Source organism: Peromyscus leucopus, chromosome 1 (genome assembly GCF_004664715.2).
Source record: "Peromyscus leucopus breed LL Stock chromosome 1, UCI_PerLeu_2.1, whole genome shotgun sequence".
NCBI classification, from domain to species: Eukaryota; Metazoa; Chordata; class Mammalia; order Rodentia; family Cricetidae; genus Peromyscus; species Peromyscus leucopus.
In genome coordinates, this window is record NC_051063.1 from 122,582,238 (window position 1) to 122,595,805 (window position 13,568).

The following is a 13,568-nucleotide window of genomic DNA, read 5'->3' on the forward strand; positions in this document are numbered from 1 at the left end:
CATGCTTAGTTGAAGAAGGAAGGGTAAGCTACTCCAGACACTGAGTTGAACTGGGTGTGCAGGAGTGAGGCAATCCGACTCCATAAAAAGGGAAGGGGGTACAATAAACAAGTAAATAATAAATAAATATAGATTGTGAAAGGAGTTAAGAAGGAAGTAAATGAGATAAAAAAAATCCCAGAGTTGGGAAGCAAAGGTGAAGTTTCTGCTAAGACTTGAGAGAAAGGTGTGGGAGGGAGCCGCACGTGTGTGTGTGTGTGTGTGTGTGTGTGTGTGTGTGTGTGTGTGTGACAGAAGGAGAGGAACAGCAGAACTGAGGAGGTATAGTTCCTTAGCCAAGTACTTGCCTAGAACATCTGACTGCACCTGACTCAGCACAGGTAGACAGGTAAATGCTACACAGTGCAGACTTGGAAGCTGTATAATTGAGTTTGGGTTTTCTTCCAAATGTAGCAGCAGTGACATGATGGTAGATCTACGAATGGAAAGACTAGGTTTGTTTTACAGTATTTTAGATATGCAGTCAGAAAAACCTTGAGATTTATGAAAGCTTTTTGTCTTTTAGAAACTGAAAGCAAGATAAATGGATCCTTGAAGACCTAAGATTGGTTCAGGATTCAGTAGAGTCGGTCACATGATTGAGTACTTGAAAGTAATTCTATTTCAATTCTTGTATTTATTGGCCGTATATACTCTCCGGAGACATCTGAGAAAACAAATACCAAGAGCTTCTCAGACTATTAAGATTTTACTTTGGCAGTTGTTAAAACCCACCTACTAACATATAGGTAAAATTGTATCCATTCATTGTTCTTTCTGTGCACCTAGTTGTGTTAGTCACTCTATACCCTTATTGATTGCTAACATGATTGCTGGGGCCCAGAGACGGTTCAGTGGGTAAAATGCTCACTGCACACACATGAGGATGAGGACCAAGTTTAGATAACCTAGCAGCCCCCTGCAGTCTGGGCCGTGTGTCTGTAACCCCTGTGTTGGCAGGGTAGGTGTGACAGGATGGTCCCTTGAAGGGGCTTGCTAATCAGCCTGTCTGGCCCAATCAGGGAACTCCGGGTTCAGTAAGAAACCCTACCTAAAAATATAAGGTAGATTCAGGACCTTTGAGGCCATTCATGTTCCATATACATACAGGAAGCACTACATGAATGCAGTAGGTGTTAAATAAAAAAAAGGCACAAACACAAGCACTTGGAGGGGAAAATAGTGGGAGGGGAAGAGGAGGAGTTGGACACACGTGCACACATACACACATATAACACAATAAGCAAACAAAAATGATTGCCTTTGATGGGGCTAAAGTTTACAAATTATTTAAAAAAAAAAATAAGAATTTCCCCTCTCAGACTGTTTCTTCCATTGCAGTTATTTTTAAGCTGAATTTCTGTTAGTATTTGGGTTTCACTTAACATTCATTTGAGTTATTTTTACTTAATTGATTGCCTGCTGAGCTTGTATGGAATGTGTTTGTAACCCTAAATTATGTGAAAGCTACATAAGGCTTCAAACACTTTTCCCAGTGGACATGTTCCCTTTCCATGTCATATTGCATTGCATGTTTCAGGGATCAACAGGACCGAGACTCAGAGTTAGGATAGAGTCAGCACTTTACAGCAGGGAAGGTGAGGGCTGAAGTGTGTCTGGTTAAAGGATTATTTCATTTTAATTCAATAGAATGAACTAGTTTTATTTCATTGCAACTTTCACGATAACTTCAGAACTATGTTTAATTTTTTACTGTTGCTGGTTTTGCACCATGTTAGGAAGTAAACTCAAGTTCTTGTGCATACAGGGTAACTGTTCTACCACCTGAGCTACTACCCAGCCCAGAATTCTGACTTTGTATAGACATTTGTGTGTTGGAGTGGGCTGTGTGTGTGTGTGTGTGTGTGTGTGTGTGTGTGTGTGTGTGTGTGTGTGTGTGTGTTTCCTCGTAGAGGGTCTATCTCTGTAATCCAGGCTAGCCTGAAACTCAATTTATATCCCAGACTAGACTTGAACTCACAGTATTCTTCCTGCCTCAAACTCCCAAATGATCTGATTACAGGTATGAGCCAAAACGCCTGGTCAGGCTGTAGCTTTTTACTGTTAATATCGCATAGTGGGTCTCAAACTTTCACGTGGATCAGAGTTCTGTGAAATGCTGTTGGCATGCCTTAAGGCCCCCAGAACTGCTGTTTCAGAACTTTCAGGAAAGGATGGGGGATCTAGTTTATAAGTCTGCTCACATGGAAATGATACTTGGAGAGCTACTTTCTACTATAACCCTGCTACTCTCTCTGGATTCCCAGTGTTCTCTTGGTGTTGAATGTAGTGAATGTCTCTTAAAGTTGAGTAGTCTGCCTTTGCACTTGAAAACCTTCTGTAACATCCCAGTCAGGTAAAGGGATTATCTCACATCTCCTCTATTTACCAAATTTCATTGACCTGTGAGTGGAAAAAACTCAATAATCAAAATAAGAAGCCAAAGTACAGCAGATCTGAGGAAAATTACATTATCTTTTAACAGCAAGGATATAGCTGATTCATGTTAAGGAAAATGTAGATTCAAAGTACTCTGTATGCAAAGGATCTACAGTTAAGGCTTATCAGATCCTTACAACAAATTAAACTAGAAAAGAAGCTAAAAGAGCAAGAATTTTAGATAACAAAGCAACAATTAGGCATAAAACCAATTCAGTACCATACTGATAAAACAGATGATAAACACCATTTTAAAAGAAACTTAGAGGAGTAATGATCAAAGTTAGTTTGGCACCCAGATTTCCTGCTGAGATACTAAATATCATCACTCATTAGTAGAAATCCAGTAGTGCCCTGGTTCCCATTGGTATGAGACTTGGTATTTGTGTCATGCCCTGCACAGGCGTTTTATGTATATTTGGATACTGTACAGGAGGGTGAATGTCTGTAACCCCAGCCCTCCCCTCGGGAGATAGAGGATCACAAGCTCCTCTGTCACAAGTGTCAGGTCAGGACTGTTATTTGAGGATAACTGGTTAATGCAGTTAGCACATTTCAAACGTTACATAATGTCTACTAAAGTGAAAAAGTTACTTTTATACTGTCATATGGGATCATTAACTGAACATGCTCCAAACTTGGTAAATAAATCTGTTTTTAATCTAAAAGGTAAAAATGATAATATTTTAAACTAACGTTTTGAGCGTGGTTGGTAGTTTTAATCAGGTAAAATAGAAGCAGTCTAATTATGTGTTCGGTTATGTAACTAGAAGATCTTTCTCTTTGTGTGTGTGTGTGTGTGTGTGTGTGTGTGTGCGCGCGCGCGCGGCCTGCAGAGACCAGAATGGGACATTGGATTCCCTGGAACTGGAGTTATGAGTGGTTGTTAGCCACCATATCAGTGCTGGGAACTGAACCCAGGTCCTCTGCAAGTAAGCTCTTTTAACCACTGAGCCATCTCACCAGCCAATCTCTGCATTTAAAAAAGTGGATTATATGTGTAAGAGGCTGGAGAGGTGGCTCAGAAGTTAAAAGCACTTATTATCCTCTTAGACACACACACACACACACACACACACACACACACACACACGCACGCACAAATAAAATAAAATAATTTTTAAGAACTGATTTATGAGGGGGCTCCAGTTTGCTAATTTATTACTGGAAGGCCAAGAAAAATGATTTGGTTTAGTCAATTTACCTTAGTTTTTGTTTTTAAAGTACTTGAGGATTGATTAAAAAATATTTCCCCTCTCCCCTTCTTCCTTTTTTCCCTAGAGAAACTGCTCTATGTACCCCAGGTTGGTCTCAAACTCGTTATGTAGCCCATTCATGTCCTTGAGCTTGCGATCATCCTCCCTCCTCTATCTCCCGAGGGGAGGGCTGGGATTACAGACATTCACCCTCCTGTTCAGTCTGTAGTGCTGGGGAGCAAACCCACAGTCTCCTGCATGCTAGGCAGGCGCTCCTAACTGAGCTACAATCCCAGCCCTGACAACTTCTTAAGAGAAATATGGATTTAATAGATAGAAGAACAAGCTGGTCAAGTTCCCAATATGTTAAAAGGACTGCATTTGAACAAACAGCTTAGCTTTTGTGTTTTCTGCCTAGTGGTCATTGTTTATTGTTTAGATGCTTGGAATTAAACTTGTTTTTTACTTAAAAAAAAAAAAAAAAACACAAAAAACCCCTAAGAGCAGTCATCATGAGACTCAGTTGGTGACGGCACTTGCCACCAAGCCTGATGACCTGAGTTAGACTCAGGAACCACATGATAGAAGGAGAGAACTGGTTCCCACAGGATGTTCTCTGACTTCCACACATGCCATGGTAGGTGCATGCACCCATACAAACATATACTCATGCACAATAAGTACATCTAGTTCTAAAGAATTCAAAAAAGTCTTTTAAAAGACAGTGTTAAAAATGATACATCTCACCATTATAAATAAGACACATAATTGAAGCCATCTTTTTCTAACTTTAGTACTATGCTGCCAAGCAACTTTTGTTGCAAACTATAATTTGATTTCAAATGCAAGATAACAAAGACAATGGACTGGTTCGTCAGTATACTCTTGATGTTTAAATAATTACCCATAGTTTAAAGATTAAATTGCTTGTGTCATGCTGTGATACAGAAGCTTTGTCAGGGTCTTTATGTATGTCCCTAGCCAAAAAGCTGCGAGAGATATTCTACCTTGAATGCCATGTGTTGTCTTGGAAAGTTCAACTCAGTTCTCCGGAACTTGGTTTCTATTACTATAACGTGACTTTCAGTTCTGAAAGTCTCCTAAGGTTGTAGGTGCTCACCTAGTTGTATTTAGTCATGCTGTAGGTATCTGTATAGTCTAGTTTTTAATACCACACTTCTTGAAAGAAGTAAAATGATCTAGCCCAGCCTTAGCACACTGAATGTGTTCCCTGTATGTGCTACATCGAGCACATAGGCTACGTGCACACCAGCTCGTTATGCACCTCTTTACTTACAGTTGTGCAGTTGGAGCTCTGCTTTTGACTCTAATCTCTGACTTGTCTAAATGTTTAGAAGTCTTCTAAACAGTCCCGGAAATCTCCAGGAGATGAGGATGATAAAGACTGCAAAGAAGAGGAAAACAAAAGCAGCTCTGAGGGCGGAGACGCCGGCAATGACACCAGAAACGCGACTTCAGACTTGCAGAAAGCCGGGGAAGGGGTGAGGATGTGCTGATGATTGCCTTATCCCCTGGTCACCTAGACGACTTCCCTTGGGAAGTCAGCATTCACAGAGCCTGAGTGAGTGGTCAGATGGTTAGTCTGAGGATAGAAGAGAGCCATGTGGAAATGATACCCTCCTAGGAAATTGGAGCTCTGAATATTTATTATTTTTCAAACTACTTTAGCAACTTCTGAGTATTTTGAAGTAGTTTGCAAATTATTGAAATTGAAAGTTAACAGTTCTGTTTCTTTTATCACAAAGTCAATGGCATATGCAAAATATAATACTAGTATTCAGGCTATATTTCAGTACTGATACTGAAAAGACCTACAGAAACAGGTTTCCTTACTGACTCTTGTTAACTTCTGTTGACTAGCATTAGAGGCAGGTCCACATTTGAAGAAGTGGTAGTAAAGGTCATTTGTGCACCTGGGCATTTCCCATAGCTTTTTTTTCTTTGTAGACTAGTTGTCTTCAGATAATAACCTGTGAGGGCTGAGACTTGAGCGGTGCACACTTGCCTAACAGGATTGACTCACAGCCTGCAGGTGATTTATCGGAGACTATGGGGGTCCAGCCCCTCGATAGTCCCCTCCCAGGGTCCGGGAAGAATCTACAACCAGCTGATAATTAATCTTTGATGAAATGAAAAGAATCTATGTACACGAAAATTCTTAGTCCATATACTTTATTATTCTGTGACAGTTATAAGCTTATATTCTGCTCTCATATTTAGGTCATCTTTAGCCTGATTTCTCTCTACACTTGTCTGTGATCCCCTCTAAGTTCTATCTTAATTCCTTCATCTAGTTCTGTCCCTTCTAGGTTCTCATCTATCTAGTTCTTTCCCCTATCAGCTCCTCTCCCGTCTCCTTCTCTCTCATCTGGCTGTTCCTCATCTTGTTCTTCCCCATCTGGCTCTTCCTCATCTTCCATCTCGTTCCTCTAGTCCTCTCTTTTAGCCCTTCAATCTAGTTCTTCCCCATCTCAGTTCGTTCCTCTCAAGTTCTTACCCATCTAGTTCTTCCATTCTCTTTTCTCTTCCCCACTTGTGCCCTGGAAGTCCTGGTATATAAAAGGGAGGGTCCGAGCTAAATTGTGTAAAGCTACTAACGTCCACCTCTCCTAGGCGGTATCCCCTTGTGGAATTTACTGTAAGTCAGGAGACTTGGACGTGGGCTGTTACCATTGTTAGTCCACCTGGGACTAACAATGGGCGCCCACCTGGGTGGTGTTTCCTGTAGTCCTTGAAAGTGGCCAAGGGAGATAGATAATCTGATTCCAGAGAAAGCCTTTCCTGAGGCTGTTCTCCAAATACCTGGAATGTGTATGTCCAGAGAGTGATCAGTCTACACTGTTAGTCCTTCTTAGGGGAAAGTCAATTGGAAAAACTATGAAGGTACACATGATTTTCATAACAGAATACAGCTGATATATAACAAGCCAAGTAACACCAAAAACTCCTTGGGATTTGGCTTCCTCTGGAGGAATTCCCTGATCCCTCCAGGTAGTGACTTGGCCATAACCAGCTGAGTTCTTATGATATATTCCTGTGGCCCGCAGCAGTGATTGAGTGGGTGAGTGGTGAAGGCTGGGAAGCGCACTGCTGCCCTCTCTTAACTGACTCTGTAGCTCTTCTTCCGTGCTCATAGTCCTGGCTGCCTCTCAGCCTCCTCTCTTCATCTAGTCAGCTGGCATTACTCTGGAGGACGCTCGCGGCTCTTCTCTCACTCCTGTCACTCGGGTAGCCTGCCTCAGCCTCCGCCTCCTCCTCCTCCGCCTCCTCCTCCACTCAGTTTTTGAGACAGGGTCTTGTGTGCACTCCTGTCTGGCCTGGTACTCACTGTGTAGCTCAGGCTGGCCTCAAACTCTTGGCCTCATGCCTCAGCCTCCTGAATGCTGGTCTGCAGGGTGCATCCCCACACTTGGCCTGCCACCCTCTCTGGCAGCGTTTAATGCCATTAGGCACTTTCTCCTCCTGACTCTTCTTACCAGTCACCATTCTCTTCTGCTTCCCCTGTCTCCTAGAGCTCTCCTTCATCAATCTATCATGGTATGCTTCCTCAAAAGTTCCCACATTCACCGGACATGGTGGCGCTCGCCTCTGATCTCAGTACTCTCTGGCCTCTGAATTTGAGGCCAGCCTGGTCTACATAGTGAGTTCCAGGACAGCCAGGGCTACAAGAGAAACCCTGTCTCAAAAAACAAAACAAACAAAGTTCCTATTTCCATTTTTATCAACATTGTTCAGTTTGACTTGTTTACGAATATTTTTTTAATGATGACATTTAATCACTACTCTGTTTTTAAGGTTCATTCAGCAGATTTGATTTTTTTTTAATTAAAAACAGTTATTACTTGGGGTGGGGGGCTGTCACAGCTTGCTGTGGTGCATGTATGGAGGTTCCAGGACAACTTTCAAGAATCCATACTCTGACATGAATCCTGGGGATCCAGCTCAGATCCTGGATCCCTTTACTAACCAAGCCATCTTCGCAGCCCTTATTCCTTTTTCAGTGCTGTATAATTGTCAGTTCATATAGCATATATAATGGAATGTGGATGTGCCACAATTTATATATGTGTGTGTGTGTATATCAGTATATATACATACATATATGTGTGTGTGTGTGTGTGTGTGTGTGTGTGTGTATATATATATATATATATATATATATATATATATATATATATATATATATATATATATATATATATATTCAGTCTGCTGTTAATGGGTATTTGGGCTGTTTCCAGTTTTGAGTAGTTTAGAACTATATTGCTGTAAGCGGTTTGTCTGCTAGTGCGCATGCTCAAGTTTTCTTAGTATGCAACTAGAACTGAAGATGCTGAAGTACAAGTTTATGGCTTTCAGTTGGACCAAGTCACTTTCGGGAGGAGTTGCCCAGTTTATGCTCAGACCAACGGTGCCAAATAGTGTGTTAGAGCCCCAAAGTTATCTTGGTGTCATCTGACTTTGATTTTTGACAACATATTGCTCTGAAATAATCATTGCAGTATGAGTTTGTAATGCAGTGTGGTCAGTGAGAAGCTTCTTTGTATGTGTGTCAACTGACCATGTTTCTTCTCCACCATACACATTTCCAGGGCTTTGCCTGTTTTCCCATTAGGCTTTTTTTTTTACTCATTTATAGGACTTTGCTTATGCTGTACAATACTGTTTAATGTTTGTGTCTTATCTGTTCACTTTCTTTTGCTTTAAAAAAATACTTTCTTAATTTTATTTAGTTGGCTGTTTACTTTTCTTTGTGTGGTTAGTATTTTCTGTCTTTAAGCATAACTGTTTTAACAATTTTACTGAAATCATCTGTCACATAGTATGAGTTTCTGCCTGGATTCACTTATGTGCCTTTGGTCAGTTACCCTTGAAATTAATAGTAGCTTTCTAATGAGTCATGATATTTCATAAAGCCAATAACCTCATAGTAAACTTATTTTTAAATATGCAGTAGTCACCAGCTGGGATAGAATGAATGTCAAAGGACCTTTTTTCTTGATGCACAGTCTTCAAGAATGGTTCAATAGATGAATTATCAAAGAAAACTATGAGATGAGTACACATCGTGAGGGAGTATTAGACACAGATACAGAGAAATGGCTACCTGGGAGGGGAGCTTATGAAAAATGCTTGTGTAGTCACTTCTGTTTTCTAAGGAAACAGGGTCATCACTTGAGGGGGTGCAGGAAAAAGTGCTGAAGTTCCAAAAGAGGAAGAGGTTTAAAATAGTCACTTAGAAGACTAGAAGAGTGAGTGGACTTGAGAAATAAAGGTGATTGTTAAGGCAGCAGGACCCACTTGGGGCTGGTGGGCATGAATTTGAAGTAAGCAGTGGGAAAGACTGTGTTTGCCCCAGGCAGATTGAGCTGTGCGGGCACACAGAGGGCAGAGAACTGAATTCAGCTGGACTACAGTGCAGGAGGTGGAGGACAGGGAGCTCAGTCTGGGAGGGGGACATAGAATCCAAAGGATGTTAGTTTATTAATTGGATCTTTTTAGTGTTCAGTTTTTGCAGTTTCTCATACATTCTAGATACTAACCCCCGGGAAGTGCATACTTGGCCAAGACTTTATCCCACTGGGGTTCGGCCCACCTTCCTGAGCTCTTCCTTCACTTTGTAGTTTCCTATGATCCCGTCCATCAGTCCTTGGGACGATTTCTCATGCTGTTAACGCCCTCAGAAAGTTGTTGCTGTGTCTGGAAATACTTTGCCTATGTTTTCCTTCACTTTTTTTAGGTTAAAGAAAGTGTTGAGGCCGGGCGTTGGTGGCGCACGCCTTTAATCCCAGCACTCGGGAGGCAGAGCCAGGCGGATCTCTGTGAGTTCGAGGCCAGCCTGGGCTACCAAGTGAGCTCCAGGAAAGGCGCAAAGCTACACAGAGAAACCCTGTCTCAAAAAAAACCAAAAAAAAAAAAAAGTGTTGAGAATTTCAAACATATGTATAATGTGTTTTGATCAAACACATTTCCTATTTCTTCCCCTCCAGCTCCTCCCCTTTTCCTTAACACCACCTTCTTCTCTCAACCTTATGTGCTTTTTTTCTCTAACATTTTCAAATTACTAGGTCTTACATAAAAATCTTTGATCCAATTTTGAATTTATTTTTATACGGGGTGAGATACAGATTTAGTTTCATTCTCCTACAGGTGTATATCCAGTTTTCCTAGAACTATTTATTGAAAAGGCAGCTTCCTCCTAATATATGTTTTGACAAAAATAAAGATTAGGTGGCTGTGATGTGGAGGCTTTATTCCCAGGTCCTCTGTCCTCCATCTGTTCCATTGGCCTTCTTGTCTGTTTCGGTGCTGAGACCACGCAGTTTGTGTAGCTCTGCAGTATAATTGAGATCAGGGCTTTTGATCCTCCCAGCACTGTTCTCTCTGTTTGGAACCATTGTGGCTAGTGGAGGTCCTTTGCATCTCCAGCTGTATTTTAGGATTGTGTTTTGTAATTCATTGGACAGTGTCGTTGGTGTTTGGGTGGGAATGTATTGATATGTATATCACTTTCAGTAATGTAACCATTTTCACAATACTGATTCTGCCAGTCCGTGAGCTTAGAACCCTTCCATCTCCTGGTTTCCAATTTCTTTCTTCGGTGTCTTTAAGTTGTCATTGTGAAGGTCTCACACCTCCTTGCTTAGAGTTATTTCTGGGCATTTTAATTTTCCTAGTGCTATTACAAATAAATAAGATGGTTTTCTCTGATTCTCCACAAACTCTTTATCAGTGTATAACAAGTTTTCTGATTTGGGTATGTTGTTTTTGCATCCTGCTAATTAATGTTTATCTGGTCTAGAGATTTTCTAGTGAAACCTTTGAGATTTTTAAATAGCATTGTCAGGTACATATAGGGATGATTTCTTTCTTTCCTGTTTCTAGCTCTTTCATTTCTTATCTTGTGAATAGTAGTGTCCTAAAAGGTACTTGCATTAGAAATCTGTCTGGTTTCATTCTGTTGCTGTGGTAAAACACTGACCAAAAACAACTTGAAGAGGAAAGGGTTGATTTGTCTTACATTTCAGGTTACAATCCATCATTGAGGGAGGTCATGAAGGAATGCTGTTTGTTGGCTCATGCACTGGCTCTCTCACTGGTTTGTGGTCAGCTAGCTTCCTTACACAGCCCAGGACCATCTGCCTAGAGATGATGCTGACCACAGTGGACTGGGCCCTACCACATCAATCACCAGTCAAGACAGTTGCTCCCAAACATGGCCACAGACCATCTGATCTGGGAGGTCTCTCAGTTGAGACTGCCTTAGATGATACTAGGCTGTGTCAAGTTGACAGCTGATGCTAACTAGGAGAGGATCTGAGCTATTCATGTTTTGGTTCGGTACAATCCCTTAGACTATTTGTACCTCACACAGCTTTCACTTGTTTGGAAATACTGGTTACTAGCAAATGCTGATCTGTTTAGTATATTTTAATCATGTCTCTAAATATCACTATCTTTTAGAAGTCTTTAAATGTCAAGAAGCTGTCACATGGAGGATTTAAAATAATAATTTTCACTTAAATAATCAAATTTTATCACTGGCAACAAATAACTGTCTATTTTTCCTATGAATTAGTAAGTCACTATGTTTTTTGCAAAGTGGCCAATACTAAAGCTTGTTATTAGTGTATAATAACTACACAGATTCATTAAGAAGTTTTCATCCATTTATACCATTATTATATTTACCCAGGCCTGGTCCCCTCCCACATCCAGCTTATCCCTTTCCTATATTAAATCTAGAATCTATATATGGTTTTTTAAAAGCCTTATTTGTCTTTCTATGTCTTATTTATATCATTGTGTTCCAGTCATTTTCCTTCAAACAGCATGGTTTCATTCTATGACTAAAACTTGCGTGTGTGTGTGTGTGTGTGTGTGTGTGTGTGTGTGTGTGTGTGTGTGTGAAGTTTTCCTTATCCTTTCATAAGCACCTAGCATGATTCCATAACTGAACTGTTGTTAGTGTCACAGTAAACATGGGTGTACAGGTACCTCTACTGTATGCTTTGATTCTTTGTGTGTATGTTCAGGAGTGGTATATATGATCAGTAATTCTGTCTTCTTGTTGTTGCTTTTAATTTGTATGCATGCATACCTGCGCATTTATACACCAGAGGGCAACACTGAAAATTCTCCATCACTCTCAACCTCTTTAAAACAAAAAGACAATTTCTCACTGAGTCTTAAGCTCACAGATTTTGCTAGGCTGGCTGACTGTCAGTGCCTTCCTGCACCCCCTCCTCCCCATCTCTGCTTTCCTCTACAAGCATTGGCGTTACCGATACACACTGATGTACCCAGCTGTAGCCAGGTGCTGGGGATCCGAAGTCAATCCCTCATGCTTGAGCAGCAAGCACTTGACCCACAGGGCATCTCCCAGCCCTTATTTTTAGTCTTTTGAAAACCCTCCATGCAGATTTCATAGTAGCTCTGCCAGTTTGTTTCCCCAACACTGTGTTACTGTTCCCTTTTCCACCTGCATCCTCAGCAGCATTTGTTGTTTGTTTTCTTGATGAGAGATAGCCATCGCTACTGGAATGAGATGGAGTCTCACTGTAATTTTGACTTGCACCTTACTGCTCAATTCACCAAATATCCAAATCTTAACATCAAATTTTCACTTAAAAATGGTACTCCATGAAAAAAATCCTTTTGGCTTCTGCCTGCCGTATTTTGGGTATCCATTAACTCTGCTGCCCTGTAAAGCCTTTCAGTGTGCTTTACACACCTCAAGGTGGAATCTGATTGGATCTTCCAGATGTCAGTCAGCATATCCATGCAATATACAGAAGATGACCACAAAGCATGAGCACCACATTGGCTCTTTGGGTAGAGAAGTATCAGGACTGGCAGATACCTAGAGTCCTATGTCCAGTATAGATCCCAGTAGTTCTGAATTAGACATGACTAGAAGTGAGGACAGCAGTCATCACAGACATGTGCAAGTCACAGACATGTACAAGTCGGAGACTCTGCAGTTGCTCCACCAGCACCGTTTGACAGTGCCCTATTTAAAAATAAAGTCACAGTGGTGTCATCAGCTCTTCAGTGCATCGACAGTGCTCTGAGACTGCTGTGGATCTGCTTCAAAATATTCTTCAATGTGAATAGAGCTGTTAAATGAATGTCCTGCCTCATAAACATAGTGCCTTTTACATTATATTAAGAAAATATACTGTTGAAGGTTTCTTTGATTGGTTAACAATTTCTTATTATTTGGGTATCTTCCTCCTTCCAAAGGAAGAGAGTCCTCCTAAGTATCTGTGAGTATAATCATATGTCTAGTATTTTCATTTATTAATAAATAAGTCAATTTCCAGACATTGCATTTTTCAGATTCACAGGATGTAAATATGATTTTAAAAAAAAAGTAAAGATCCACTAGCTTCCTTGTTTGGGGTAGGGGCAGAAAAGTTAAGTCTATCTTCGTCCCCTGTGGAAATGGTAGGCTTGATTTCTTCTCTCCTTGTGAAGGTCCTATAGTAATTTGATAGGGTAAGTATGGCAGGCTTTGGTTAAATGGGAACATCACATGCACGTGTGTTGAGTTATTTGTGAAGTAACTCAAGCTGTTTTAGGGGAAAATATTTGGGGTCTGGGTTCCCTTTTTTTCCCCATCCCATGAGAACTACAAGTGGTTAATATTTTTAGGTTAATGAGATGGAAAACAAAAATAGCATCTCCTTGGGGAAATATAACCTGACATAATTTAGAGTGGAGTCTAAATCAAAATGCAGTTCTTGGGTCTGTGAGAGGGCTCAGTGGATAAAGTTACTTGCCACAAAGCCTGAGGACCTGAGTCCTGATCCCAGAATCCACATAGTAGGAGAGAACCTGCTCCTATAAGTTGTCAGCTGTCCTTCACGT

General features: G+C 40.9%; 1 protein-coding gene across 1 annotated transcript in view; it reads left to right on the top strand.

The window, feature by feature from the left end:
- Nucleotides 1–13,568, top strand: part of Hdgfl3 (HDGF like 3) — a 53,387-nt gene that overhangs the window by 34,352 nt on the left and 5,467 nt on the right. Inside the window, exon 5 of the mRNA XM_028873804.2 lies at nt 5,030–5,176. Coding sequence (XP_028729637.1) covers nt 5,030–5,176 — 147 coding nt within the window. The remainder of the gene's footprint in view (nt 1–5,029; nt 5,177–13,568) is intronic.